Source organism: Salmo salar, chromosome ssa02 (assembly GCF_905237065.1).
Source record: "Salmo salar chromosome ssa02, Ssal_v3.1, whole genome shotgun sequence".
NCBI lineage: Eukaryota > Metazoa > Chordata > Actinopteri > Salmoniformes > Salmonidae > Salmo > Salmo salar.
This window is the reverse complement of record NC_059443.1, coordinates 16,221,791-16,236,661: the sequence shown is the minus strand read 5'-3', so window position 1 is coordinate 16,236,661 and position 14,871 is coordinate 16,221,791. Positions and strand designations below refer to the sequence as shown.

The following is a 14,871-nucleotide window of genomic DNA, read 5'->3' as shown; positions in this document are numbered from 1 at the left end:
CCCAGTGGGTCAGAAGTTTACATACATTCAATTAGTATTTGGTAGCATTGCCTTTAAATTGTTTAACTTGGGTCAAACGTGTCGGGTAGCCTTCCACAAGCTTCCCACAATAAGTTGGGTGAATTTTGGCCCATTCCTCCTGACAGAGCTGGTGTAACTGAGTCAGGTTTGTAGGACTCCTTGCTCGCACTCGCTTTTTCAGTTCTGCCCACAAATGTTCTATAGGATTGATGTCAGGGCTTTGTGATGGCCACTCCAATACCTTGCCTTTGTTGTCCTTAAGCCAATTTGCCACAACTTTGGAAGTATGCTTGGGGTCAATGTCCATTTGGAAGACCCATTTGCGACCAAGCTTTAACTTCCTGACTGATGTCTTGAGATGTTGCTTCAATATAGCCACATCATTTTCCTGCCTCATGATGCCATCTATTTTGTGAAGTGCACCAGTCCCTCCTGCAGCAAAGCACCCCCACAACATAATGCTGCCACCCCATGCTTCACGGTTGGGATGGTGTTCTTTGGCTTGCAAGCCTCCCCCTTTTTCCTCCAAACATAACGATGGTCATTATGGCCAAACAGTTCTATTTTTGTTTCATCAGACCAGAGGACATTTCTCCAAAAAGTACGATATTTGTCCCTATGTGCAGTTGCAAACCGTAGTCTGGCTTTTTTATGGCGGTTTTGGAGCAGTGGTTTCTTCCTTGCTGAGCGGCCTTACAGGTTCTGTTAATATAGGACTCGTTTTACTGTGGATATAGATACTTTTGTACCTGTTTCCTCCAGCATCTTCACAAGGTCCTTTGCTGTTGTTCTGGGATTGATTTTCACTTTTGCACCAAAGTATGTTCATCTCTAGGAGACAGAACGCGTCTCCTTCCTGAGCGGTATGACGGCTGCGTGGTCTGTATGTATGTATGTATGTGGTCTGTATGTATGTATGTATGTATGTTATGTATGTTATGTATGTTATGTATGTATGTTATGTATGTGGTCTGTATGTATGTATGTATGTATGTATGTATGTATGTTATGTATGTATGTTATGTATGTTATGTATGTTATGTATGTATGCATGCATGCATGCATGCATGTATGTATGCATGCATGCATGCATGCATGTATGTATGTATGTATGTATGTATGTATGTATGTATGTATGCATGCATGCATGCATGTATGTATGTATGTATGAATGTACATATGTACGTATGTACGTAGGTATGTATATTATTTTTACTGCCCTAGGGATGTAATTATTGTTTGGATAACCTTATTTACTATTATGTATTGATTTTTACCTTACATTTTTTCACTCTTTATGCGATGTGTAATGCAGAGAACACCGGAAGAAGTATTATCATTTAATTGCCACAGTAAATTATTGTAATGTTTGTTTATGTGTCAATTAATCCCATAAGGGATGGGTTGCCAATTGGCGATTTGACACGAAAATAAAATGTAATTCATGAATTTCATTCACTAACTAACACTACTAACCAACACTACTAACAATCTTAAACAATACAATTAACCAACACTACTAACCAACACTACGAACTAGCACTTCTAACCAACACTACTAACCAACACTACTAACACTATTAACCAACACAATTAACCAACACTACTAACCAACACTACAAACCAACACTACTAACTAGCACTTCTAACCAACACTACTAACCAACACTACTAACCAACACTACTAACTAGCACTTCTAACCAACACTACTAACCAACACTATTAACCAACACTACTAACCAACACTAGCCTTAACCACCACCTTTAGGCCTTTCTCCATCAAGGAAAACAGTCTAATATTGTCTTGGTTCAGGCAGTTGAAATATAGACCATAAAATGGTGCAATCTGCAATGACTGGATATAGATATACGATATAGAGTGTATTCTCCACTGCCTTCAACACTATCTACAATACGGTATTACTGTGAACTAGAAGGTGGATGTCTAAAACAGCAACTCTGGGTTACTACGCGCGCACACACACACACACGCACACACACACACTCAGGGAGGATAGGTAAACGTCCTCTGTAGTGTCCTTATGGGCAGCAATCATCTTAAACACTCACAAAACAATTTCCCATCCAGCATATATGTGAAGGTCCCCTTGTCCCTGTAAACTAGGCTGAGGTGTGTGTGTGTGTGTGTGTGTGTGTGTGTGTGTGTGTGTGTGTGTGTGTGTGTGTGTGTGTGCGTGCTTGCAGGCTGACATGCGACTGTGAAGCGGACATCATCAATTAACGTTATCAGAAGCTTTTTAGGAGATTGCTTAGGTCAAAGTGTGTACTATAGGAATGAGGGTCAACATCACACACACACACCTCACATCCAGGCTGGGATGATGCTCCACATACAGAGTTCACCTTCAGCACCAAATGTCTCTGACAGACCGCACACGCACGCGCACACACACGCACACATGCACTCTCTATCTCTGAGCGTATAGCTCTGTATATCAGGCTGCTATGATAGGACTGTCACAGCTTTATTGGGAGTTCACTGACTGTATGCCTAACCCAGATGGGTCAGCACACACACATACACGCACGCACACGCACACACACATACACGCACACACACACACACACACACACACACACACACACACACACACACACACACACACACACACACACACACACACACACACACACACACACACACACACACACACACACACACACACACACAGAAGACTAAATGTCACCCAGGACAGAAGACAGATCGTCTGATCCACCATCCTGATCTCGCGAGCTTACACACAATGAGAGTGCAACGGTCAGAATGGTGGATCAGGCTAGGAGAGAGAGGGTGGTCAGGATGGAGGATCAGGATGGTGGATTACTGTAAACAGTAATACAGTGGTCACACTGTCACAATGTGTGTCTGGAAACAGTAACACAGTGGCCACACTGTCATAATGTGTCTGTAAACAGTAACACAGTAGTCACACTGTCACAATGTGTGTCTGGAAACAGTAACCCTTTGGTCACACTGTCGCAATGTGCTTTTCATTTTGTTTCACCATAAAGTACTACAAGAAGAACAGTTTTCTCTGAGTCTCATGGTGGATAGTTTAGAACAGTGGTTCCCAAACTTTTTATAGTGCCGTACCCCTTCAAACATTGAACCTCCAGCTACGTACCCCCTCTAGCACCAGGGTCAGCACACTCTCAAATGTTTTTTTGCCAAGCTTGAAAGCCTGCCACACACACACTATACAATACATTTATTAAACATAATAATGAGTGTGAGTTTTTGTCACAACCCGGCTCGTGGGATGTGACAATGAGCTCTTATAGGACCAGGGCACAAATAATAATATAATAATAATGTCACAACATCCACAGAAGGGGGCGCCTCTCCTCGGTCGAGCGGCGCTCGGCGGTCGTCGTCGCCGGCCTACTAGCTGCCACCGATCTGTGTTTCAGTGTCTATTAGTTATGTCTGGATTTTGTTTGCACCTGTTTTGTGTTTTGTCATTAGTGGGTGGGTTATTTAGTCTGTCTGTGTTTAGCTAGGATTTTGTGCGGGATTGTTCGTTGTTACGTGTGGTGTTACTTATATTATCTAGGCATTAGGGTTGCCGGGCTGCGCCCCGTCTGCTTTTTGAACGGAGGTTCTTTTTGTCAATTTTTCTGACTGTTATGCTCCCAGCCGTATATTTTACATTTACATTTACATTTAAGTCATTTAGCAGACGCTCTTATCCAGAGCGACTTACAAATTGGTGCATTCACCTTATGATATCCAGTGGAACAACCACTTTACAATAGTGCATCTAAATCTTTTAAGGGGGGGGTTAGAAGGATTACTTTATCCTATCCTAGGTATTCCTTAAAGAGGTGGGGTTTCAGGTGTCTCCGGAAGGTGGTGATTGACTCCGCTGTCCTGGCGTCGTGAGGGAGCTTGTTCCACCATTGGGGTGCCTGAGCAGCGAACAGTTTTGACTGGGCTGAGCGGGAACTGTGCTTCCTCAGAGGTAGGGGGGCCAGCAGGCCAGAGGTGGATGAACGCAGTGCCCTTGTTTGGGTGTAGGGCCTGATCAGAGCCTGAAGGTATGGAGGTGCCGTTCCCTTCACAGCTCCGTAGGCAATCACCATGGTCTTGTAGCGGATGCGAGCTTCAACTGGAAGCCAGTGGAGAGAGCGGAGGAGCGGGGTGACGTGAGAGAACTTATATGTATATGAAACTTACCCGTGGATTTATTAAATTAAGATTGTTCCAACGGACCTCAGTCTCCTGCGTTTGACTCACTCCTTAAACTGTTCATTCCGCTCGTGACAAATAATCAATAATTTTGGTCTTTATTTAGCCATCTACATATAAAACCTTATTTATTAATCAAAAATTGTGAATAACTCACCACAGGTTAATGAGAAGGGTGTGCTTGAAAGGATGCACATAACTCTGCAATGTAGGGTTTGTTTGGAGAGTATCAGTCTTAAATCATTTTCCACACACAGTCTGTGCCTGTATTTAGTTTTCATGCTAGTGAGGGCCGAGAATCCACTCTCACATAGGTACGTGGTTGCAAAGAGCATCAGTATCTTAACCTGTTATGGCTAGGGGGCAGTATTTTCACGGCCGGATAAAAAACGTACCCAATTTAATCTGATTATTACTCCTGCCCAGAAACTAGAATATGCATATAATTATTAGCTTTGGATAGAAAACACCCCAAAGTTTCTAAAACTGTTTGAATGGTGTCTGTGAGTATAACAGAACTCATTTGGCAGGCCAAAACCTGAGAAGATTCCTTACAGGAAGTGCCCTGTCTGACCATTTCTTGCCCTTCTTGATTATCTCTATCCAATACAGGGGATCTCTGCTGTTACGTGACACTTCCTACGGCTCCCATGGGCTCTCAGAAGGCGGCAAAAAGCTGAATCGTGGCTTTGCAGGCTCTGGCTGAAAAAAAGTAGCGCGTTTGGATAGTGGCCGGTCACAGTACTATGAAACTCAGGCTCGTGCACGAGGGGATCCCATGCTTTAATTTTCTCTCTCTTTGTACGTATACACGCTTTCCAGGTCGGAATATTATCGCTTTTTTACTAGAAAAATGGCATAAAAATTGATTTTAAACAGCGGTTGACATGCTTCGAAGTACGGTAATGGAATATTTAGAAATGTTTTGTCACGAAATGCGTCGTGCTCGTGACCCTTATTTACACTTTGGATAGGGTCTTGAACGCACGAACAAAACGCCGCTATTTGGATATAACAATAGATTATTTTGAACCAAACCAACATTTGTTATTGAAGTAGCAGGCCTGGGAGTGCATTCTGACGAAGAACACCAAAGGTAATCAAACTTTTCTAATAGTAAATCAGAGTTTGGTCAGGGCTAAACTTGGTGGGTGTCTAAATAGCTAGCCGTGATGGCTGGGCTATCTACTCAGAATATTGCAAAATGTGCTTTCACCGAAAAGCTATTTTAAAATCGGACACCTGCACAAAGGAGTTCTGTATCTATAATTCTTTAAATAATTGTTGTGTTTTTTGTGAACGTTTATCGTGAGTAATTTAGTAAATTCACTGGAGGTTTGCGGGGGGTATGCTAGTTCTGAACGTCACATGCTAATGTAAAAAGCTGGTTTTTGATTTAAATATGAACTTGATTGAACAAAACATGCATGTATTGTATAACATAATGTCCTAGGTGTGTCATCTGATGAAGATCATCAAAGGTTAGTGCTGCATTTAGCTGTGGTTTTGTTTTTTGTGACATTATATGCTAGCTTGAAAAATGGGTGTCTGATTATTTCTGGCTGGGTACTCTGCTGACATAATCTAATGTTTTGCTTTCGCTGTAAAGCCTTTTTGAAATCGGACAGTGTGGTTAGATAAAGGAGAGTCTTGTCTTTAAAATGGTGTAAAATAGTCATATGTTTGAAAAATGGAAGTTTTTGTATTTTTGAGGAATTTGTCATTCGCGCCACGCCTATCATTGGATATTGGAGCAGGTGTTCCGCTAGCGGAACGTCTAGATGTATTAACAGCGCAATTTGCCAAGGCAAGAAACTCTGAGCGCAGCCCTATCCAGAAATCTGGCAGTGGCTTCTGATTAAATTAAATTTTCACAGAACCGCTTGTTGCAATTTCAATGAGGCTCTCTTGTTCAGATATCGGTAAGTGGACTGGAGGCAGGGCATGAAAGGGATAATGAATCCAGTTGTTTGTGTCTTCCGTTTTGGGAAAGTACCTGCGTAATTGTGCCCCCGCTCACTCAAGTGCTTCGCTATTTCACATTTGATATTGTCCGTAAGCTTGAGTTCATTTGCACGCAAAAAATCATACAATGATGGAAAGACCTGTGTGTTGTCCTTGTTAATGCAGACAGAAAAGAGCTCCAACTTCTTAATCATAGCCTCTATTTTGTCCCGCACATTGAATATAGTTGCGGAGAGTCCCTGTAATCCTAGATTCAGATCATTCAGGTGAGAAAAAACATCACCCAGATAGGCCAGTCGTGTGAGAAACTCGTCATCTTGCAAGCGGTCGAACAAGTGAAAATGATGGTCAGTAAAGTAAACTTTAAGCTCGTCTCTCAATTAAAAAAAACGTGTCAATACTTTGACCCTTGATAACCAGCACATTTCTGTATGTTGTAAAAGCGTTACATGGTCGCTGCCCATATCATTGCATAATGCGAAAAATACACGAGAGTTCAGGGGCCTTGCTTTAACAAAGTTAACAATTTTCACTGTAGTGTCCAAAACGTCTTTCAAGCTGTCAGGCATTCCCTTGGCAGCAAGAGCCTCTCGGTGGATGCTGCAGTGTACCCAAGTGGTGTCGGGAGCAACTGCTTGCACGTGCGTTACCACTCCACTATGTCTCCCTGTCATGACTTTTGCACCATCAGTACAGATACCAACGCATCTTGACCACCAAAGTCCATTTGATGTTACAAAGGTGTCCAGTACTTCAAAAATATCCTCTCCTGTTGTCCTGGTTTCCAGTGGTTTGCAGAAGAGGATTTCTTCCTTAATTGACCCCCCATAAACGTAATGAACATATACCAGGAGCTGTGCCAGGCCCGCCGCGTCTGTTGACTCATCCAGCTCTAACGCATAGAATTCACTGGCTTGTATGCGAAGCAGTAATTGTTTCAAAGCATCTCATGCCATGTCACTGATGCGTCGTAAAACAGTGTCGTTTGATGAAGTATTTGTCTGTATAGTTTTTTGGCCTTTTCCCCCAGCATTGTCCCAGCCATATCCGCGACAGCAGGACAAATTAAGTCCTCCACAATAGTATGGGGCTTGCCTGTCCTAGCCACTCGGTAGCTCACCAGATAAGATGCTTCCTACTTGATGATGGCGCCGATGGAGATGGCAGCATCACGACTAGCTCTTAACCTGTCTGGGCTAGGGGGCAGTAATTTCACGGCCGGATGAAAAACGTACTCAATTTAAACAGGTTACTACTCTGGCCCAGAAACTAGAATATGCATATTATTAGTAGATTTGGATGGAAAACACTCTGAAGTTTCTAAAACTGTTTGAATGGTATCTGTGAGTATAACAGAACTCATATGGCAGGCAAAACCTGAGAAAAATCCAAGCAGGAAGTGAAAAGTCTGAGAATTGTAGTTCTTCTTTTGATTCTCTATCAAAACTACACTGTCTGTGGGGTGACGTTGCACTTCCTAAGGCTTCCATTGGCTGTCAACAGCCTTCAGAAAGTGGTTTGAGCATTTTCCTGTCACTGGGCAGATAATAGAAGCTCAGTTTCTGAGTGGACTGCCTGGCAACAAAGGGATTGGATATTCGCAGTCACGCGAGCACGTCGTTCCTTCTTTTTCTTCTTGAATGAATATGCTATTGTCCGGTTGGAATATTATCGCAATTTTACGTTAAAAATACCATAAAGATTGATTTTAAACAGCGTTTGACATGCTTCTAAGTACGGTAATGGAACATTTTGACTTTTCGTCTCTCGTTCTGCGCTCGCGCGTTATGCCTTTGGATAAGTGATCTATACGCACAAACAAAACGGAGGTATTTGTACATAAATATGGATTCTTTCGAACAAAAACAACATTTCTTGTGGAAGTAGCAGTCCTGTGAGTGCATTCTGACGAAGATCAGCAAAGGTAAGAGGTTGCCCCGAACTTGGCGGGTGTCTGAAACAGCTCGCCGTGATGGCTGAGCTAGGTACTCAGAATATTGAAAAATTTGCTTTCTACGTAAAGCTATTTTAAAATCTGACAGCGGTTGCATACAGGGGTAGTCTATCTATAATTCTTTAAATAATTGTTATATATTTTGTCAACGTTTATGATGAGTATTTTTGTAAATTGATGTGCACATTCACCGAACGTTTAGGTGGGAATACATTTTCTGAACATCACGCGCCAATGTAAAATGCTGTTTTTGGATATAAATATGAACTTTATCGAACAAAACATACATGTATTGTGTAACATAATGTCCTAGGAGTGTCATCTGATGAAGATTGTCAAAGGTTAGTGCTTCATTTAGCTGTGTTTTGGGTTTTATTGACACATGTCCTTGCTTGGAAAATGACTGTGTGATTATTTTTGTCTATGTACTCTCCTAACATAATCTAATGTTTTGCTTTCGCTGTAAAGCCTTTTTGAAATCGGACAATGTGGTTACATCAAGGAGAAGTGTATCTTTAAAATGGTGTAAAATAGTTGTATGTTTGAGAAAGTTGAATTATGACATTTTGTTGTTTTTGAATTTGCCACCCTGATATTTCACTGGCTGTGTCCTGCAGGTGGGACGCTAACGTCCCACCTAGCCCATAGAAGTTAAGCAACTCTGCAGTATTTTGTTTGTTTATGTACTATTTTTTATGTTATTAGCTCAGGATTTGTTTTGTGTCATTACATACAGCCGGGAAGAACTATTGGATATTAGAGCGGCGGTAACTCACCAGAACTTCCAGCATTATGACCAGGACTACGACTTCCCTAGAGCGGATCCTTTGTTTACTCTCCCCAGAGCAATCAAACTTCTTCCAGAGGCCAACCCAAAATAACGCCGGCGAAGCAGAGGTACTCGAGGCAGTCTTCTGGTCCGACTCAGGAAGCATGCACACCACCCACCGCTCCCAAATATTTTACTCACTAATGTCCAATCTCTAGATAATAAAATTGATGAGCTCAAGGTGAGAGTTGCTTTTCAGAGGGACCCCAGGGATTGTAACATACTCTGCTTCACGGAAACATAGCGAGATATACTGTCTGACTCTGTAAAGCCAGTTGGGTCCTCAGTACATCGCGCCGACAGGAACAGACATCTCTCCGGGATGCAGAGCGGTGGAGGTATATGTTTTATGATTAGCGACTTATGGTGCAGCTATGACAACATACAGGAACTCAAGTCCTTCTGTTCACCCAACCTAGAATATCTCACAATTAAATGCTGACCGTACTATCTCCCGAGATAATTTTCGTCAATAATAGCCACAGTGGTCTATATCCCCCCAAGCAGATACCACGACGGCCCTCAAAGAACTTCACTAGACATTATGCAAACTGGAAACCACATATCCTGAGGCTGCATTTATTGTAGCTGGGGATTCTAACAAAGCAAATTTGAGGAAAAGGCTCCCGAAATCCTATCAACATATTGATTGCTGTACTTGCACTGCTAAAACCCTCTACCATTGCTATACTACCTTCCAGAATGCATATAAGGCCCTCCCCCGCCCTCCATTTGGTAAATCGGACCACGATTCCATCTTGCTCCTCCCCTCCTACAGGCAGAAACATAGGTATTCCTCTTGTCCAGATGGGTTAGGGCAGTGTGCAGTGTGATTGAGATTGCGTTGTCTGTGGACCTATTGGGGCGGTAAGCAAATTGGAGTGGGTCTGGGATGGCAGCCTTGTGAGGGTTAACACGTTTAAATGTTTTACTCACGTTGGCCACGGTGAAGGAGATCCCACAGGTTATTGTCCTCAAAGCGAGCAAAGAAGTTGTTTAATTTGTCTGGGAGCAAGACATCGGTGTCCGCGACAGGGCTGGATTTATCTTTGTAATCCGTGATTGACTGTAGACCCTGCCACATACGTCTCTTGTTTGAGCCGTTGAATTGCGACTCTACTTTGTCTCTCTACTGGCGCTTAGCTTGTTTGACTGCCTTGCAGAGGGAATAGCTACACTGTTTGTATTCGGTCATTTTTCCGGTCGCCATGCCATGGTTAAAAGTAGTGGTTCGTGCTTTCAGTTTTGCGTGAATGCTGCCTTCAATCCACAGTTTCTGGTTATTGAAGGTTTTAATAGTCACAGTGGGTACAACATCACCGATGCACTTGCTAATAAACTCGCTCACCGAGTCAGCGTATGCATCAATGTTGTTGTCTGAGGCTATCCGGAACATATCCCAGTCCACGTGATCGAAGCATTCTTGAAATGTGGAATTTCTAGCCCTTCTTATTAATGCTATCTGTTGCTTTTATACATGTCTTATTACTCTAAAGTCGTCTTTATTCTCGCTCCAAAAACTCCCATGGCTTATTTCTCAAATTGTCATGTTTCGTTTCAAAATGTCTGCGCAAGAGAGAAGGTTTTCTGCGAGAGAGTAATGCTTAATGTGATTGGATGTTAATTATTTGACTAGGCTACCTGCATTAGACATTTTGTTGTTATTTCGCTGAACACTAGATGGTTTAATTTTATTTTTGTCAGTGAAACAAGGCTACTCAGGCGAGAAAAAAACCTCACTCAAATGTATAACCCCGTTGAAAAATATAAATGTACTGTTTGACATTTTTTTATTTAAATGTGAAGCACACTTTTATTTGGCGTACCCCCGACGGCATAGCGTACCCCAGTTTGGGAGCATCTGGTTTAGAAGAACAGTTTTCTCTGAGTCTCATTGTGGATGGTTTAGAGCCTGATATACACTGGGACAGGTATATTCAATTGAGTCCCAATCCTACTTCGGCTGTTAACATTATATTGCAGCACGACAGGGTGTGTGTGTGAAGGCAAGGCAGGATGTACATTATGGTAAAGACCTGACTCAGCTTAAGAGAATCTCTCTCTCTCTCTCTATCTCTCTCTCTCTCTCTCTCTCTCTCGCTCTCTCTCGCTCTCTCTCTCTCTCATCTTGCTGAGAGATGTATATAGAAGAGGTGCGTCTCTCTGACTGACACAGGTGTGTGTCACTGCAGGTGTGTGTTTCTTCTGAGTGTGTGTGTGTGTGTTACCTCTGCATTCGAGATGCCCAATACTGTTGGATATATCCCAATACAGTCACACACATAAACATACATACAACACACACACCTCCCTGCAGGGCTTTCTCCAGCTGACCCATCTCTCTCTCTCAGAGAAAGCACTGCTTTAGAAAACAACTAAAAATACGAGCCTGAGAAACAGAGATGTCCCACAGGACAATGCTGCAGGGAGGAAAGAGAGAGAGGATGGAGAGAGAAAGAGAGAGACAGAGAGAAAGAGACAGAGAGAGAGAGGATAGAGAGAGAAGATGAAGAGAGAGAGAGAGGAGGGAGAGAGAGAGAGGATGGAGAGAGAAAGAGAGAGACAGAGAGAAGATGAAGAGAGAGAGGAGGGAGAGAGAGGATGGAGAGAGAAAGAGAGGAAGAGAGATGTGTTTGTGTGTGAACAGAAAGAGAAATAAAGTATGACTGTATGTGTATGTTGAGGTGGTTGGTAGCATCAAGCTACCCAAATGGTGTTCCCTGGTGTTCAGTTCAGCTCCCTGTAAGAGCCTTGGGATCAGGTCCAGGTGGGACCAACACAACATAAAGGAAACTGGCTTTGAGTGGCGGCCTTTGTGTGTCATGACTGGACAACACACACACACACACACACACACACACACACACACACACACACACACACACACACACACACACACACAATAAACAGAGAGAGAGAGATCAGCTAGTCTGCAATAATTATACTGGCATAATGCCTAAATGGGATAATTGCTATTTAGGCCTGAGACTGGGACACAGGGGGAAGGAAATACTGAGCTGAGGAAAACACACACACACACACACACACACAGAATACTCACTGCAGGCCATGGCAGGTGGAGAGGGCCACGAAGGATTCAGGGATGTCCCGCACTATCCCCTGGTAATAACAATGTTCTCCTCCCTGAGAGAGAGAGAGAGAGAGAGAGAGAGAGAGAGAGAGAGAGAGAGAGAGAGAGAGAGAGAGAGAGCGAGCGAGCGAGATAGATTAACACAACTGTCAGTAACTTTAGAGCCAATCCAACCTCCTGGCCAGAAACAACCAAAGATGTCAGCAATGTGTTGAAAGGTGGAGCTACTACCATCAATTTAAACACATATCTACTCCTTACACATCAACACGAGTGCCTGTTTTCTTTATGTACAGGGTCATTGTCCTGACCACACCATATACACGTACTTCACATACTGTACACACACTGCTGCACACTCTGAAGAAAGAGCAATCTATCACTGAGCATTTCATAAGGAGATGAAACCAGAGCAATCAATCACCGAGACTGAAGTAATCTATCACAGAGTATATGCTCACACAGACCAAGGGGTGTCTGTGAATACTAATATGTTCGACAGAATCAAGACTACAGGGACGTGTGTGTCCCAAATCAAAGTTTATTGGTCGCGTATACAGATTTGCAGATGTTATCTCAGGTGCAGGGAAATGCTCTGGGGGCTCAACCAGGTCAGATGCATCCCTTGAACACATTTAAGGATCTGAGAGGGAGATCTTCTCCTCCTCACTACTCCTCCTCTCATCCCTCTATCCTATCTTAACCTTCCTCTTGTTTCTCTCATCAGATCATCTACTGACAGGAAGCCACAGCAATGATCAACCCCCTCGATGTCTCTCTCTCCCTCCCCCTCGATGTCTCTCTCTCCCTCCCCCTCGATGTCTCTCTCCCCCTCGATGTCTCTCTCCCCCTCGATGTCTCTCTCGCCCTCCTCCTAGATGTCTCTCTCCCCCTCCCCCTCGATGTCTCTCTCTCCCTCCCCCTCGATGTCTCTCTCCCCCTCCCCCTCGATGTCTTTCTCCCCCTCCCCCTCGATGTCTCTCTCTCCCTCCCCCTCGATGTCTCTCTCTCCCTCCTCCTCGATGTCTCTCTCTCCCTCCCCCTCGATGTCTCTCTCCCCCTCCCCCTCGATGTCTCTCCCCCTCCCCCTCGATGTCTCTCACCCCCTCCCCCTCGATGTCTCTCTCTCCCTCCCCCTCGATGTCTCTCTCTCCCTCCCCCTCGATGTCTCTCTCTCCCTCCCCCTCGATGTCTCTCTCCCCTCCCCCTCGATGTCTCTCTCCCTCCCCTCGATGTCTCTCTCTCCATCTCTCAGGCTTTTTTAAACCACAGAGTGCTTAGGCCCATTCTGCTGTGTTAGGCTGCCTGTGCGTGTGGTACATAAAGCCATATTTATTCATATAGATTTGTATGATGTCTAAGTGCTGTCTCTTCCTGGTCTATTTCTCCTGGTCTAACTGCCATTAGACAGGAAGACAGCCTCTCAGAGGGAAAACAGCTTTTATCACTGGATCAATTCCTGCACTACACCCTCCCCTGGGCCGAACACAGGGAGGCAGCTCTGCACTGCCCCGCTGCATACCATGACTCCCTCTCTCTCTACCACAACACTCACTCTCTACCACAACTCTCTCAGGAAGGAGGGAGAGAGAGAAAGAGATGGAAAGAGAGGGAGTGAGGAATGTGGAGGGAGACACTGACCATCAAAGCCTGTCTATCTATATCACTATCTATGGATGAGAGGACTGTTACTTCTGTTGTCATTATAGTTCCCCTCTCCTTCCTGTGATATCACTCTCAGTCAATGGGGGAGAGGGAGAGAGTCAGAGAGAGAGAGAAAGGGAGAGAGAGTGTGAGGGAAAGAGCGAGAGAGAGTCAAAGAGAGTCAGAGAGAGAGAGAGTGAGAGAGGGGAAGAACAAGAGGAAGAGAGAGAGAGAAAGAGAGAGAGAGAGGAAGATAGGAAGAGAGAGCTATTTATAAGCAGGGCTGGGCTCTACTATCCAGCACCTCTCTTCCTCCCCTCCTCTGAACCTTCTGCTCCAGTTCTCATAGAGGCAAGAAACACCCAGCAAACTGCATTGTGTGTGTGTGTGTGTGTGTGTGTGTGTGTGTGTGTGTGTGTGTGTGTGTGTGTGTGTGTGTGTGTGTGTGCAAGCGTGTGTGAGGAGCTAAATCGGTCTGAACAGTGATCTCAGATGGACCAGATAAGAGCGATTAATCAAATAATCTGGACTCAACAGCAAGACAATAAGAGGGTCAGACAAACACTACGTACACAAGTAGGACACACTGCCCTCTGAGTCTGTGTGTGTGTGTGTGTGTGTGTGTGTGTGTGTGTGTGTGTGTGTGTGTGTGTGTGTGTGTGTGCGTGTGAGAGAGAGAGAGATTGTGTGTGTCAGTGAGAGAAGGAGGGAGAGAGAGAAAGAGAGACAAAAGAGAGCGACAAAAGAGAGATAGAGACAGAGAGAGAAGTGAGAGAGAGACACAGAGAGAGAGAGTGCTAGGGAAGCTGCAGGGCTGTTGAAATCATGGCCCAAATTGTTTAGTTTTTTACATTGTAGTCATTTAGCAGACACTCTTATCCAGAGCTACTTAGTTAGTGCATCCATCTTCAGATAGCTAGGTGGAACAACCACACATCTCAGTCATAGTAAGTACATTCGTCCTGAAAGTAGCTATCAGCAAAGTCAGAGCTAGTAGGGGGGTGTTGGTTCAGGAACGGTCTAATCTACATGGTGTCAATGTTACATGACAGGTCTAATCTACATGGTGTCGATGTTAATGACAGGTCTAATCTACATGGTGTCGATGTTACATGACAGGTCTAATCTACATGGTGTCGATGTTACATGACAGGTC

The 14,871-nt window shown here is 44.0% G+C and overlaps 1 protein-coding gene across 2 annotated transcripts in view; it reads right to left on the bottom strand.

Annotated features, from left to right (window-relative positions):
* LOC106576002 (disintegrin and metalloproteinase domain-containing protein 22) overlaps positions 1 to 14,871 on the bottom strand; it is a 107,882-nt gene that overhangs the window by 49,259 nt on the left and 43,752 nt on the right. For both annotated transcript variants that reach the window (XM_045698510.1, XM_045698520.1), the window contains exon 5: positions 12,042 to 12,124. In XM_045698510.1, coding sequence (XP_045554466.1) covers positions 12,042 to 12,124 — 83 coding nt within the window. The remainder of the gene's footprint in view (positions 1 to 12,041; positions 12,125 to 14,871) is intronic.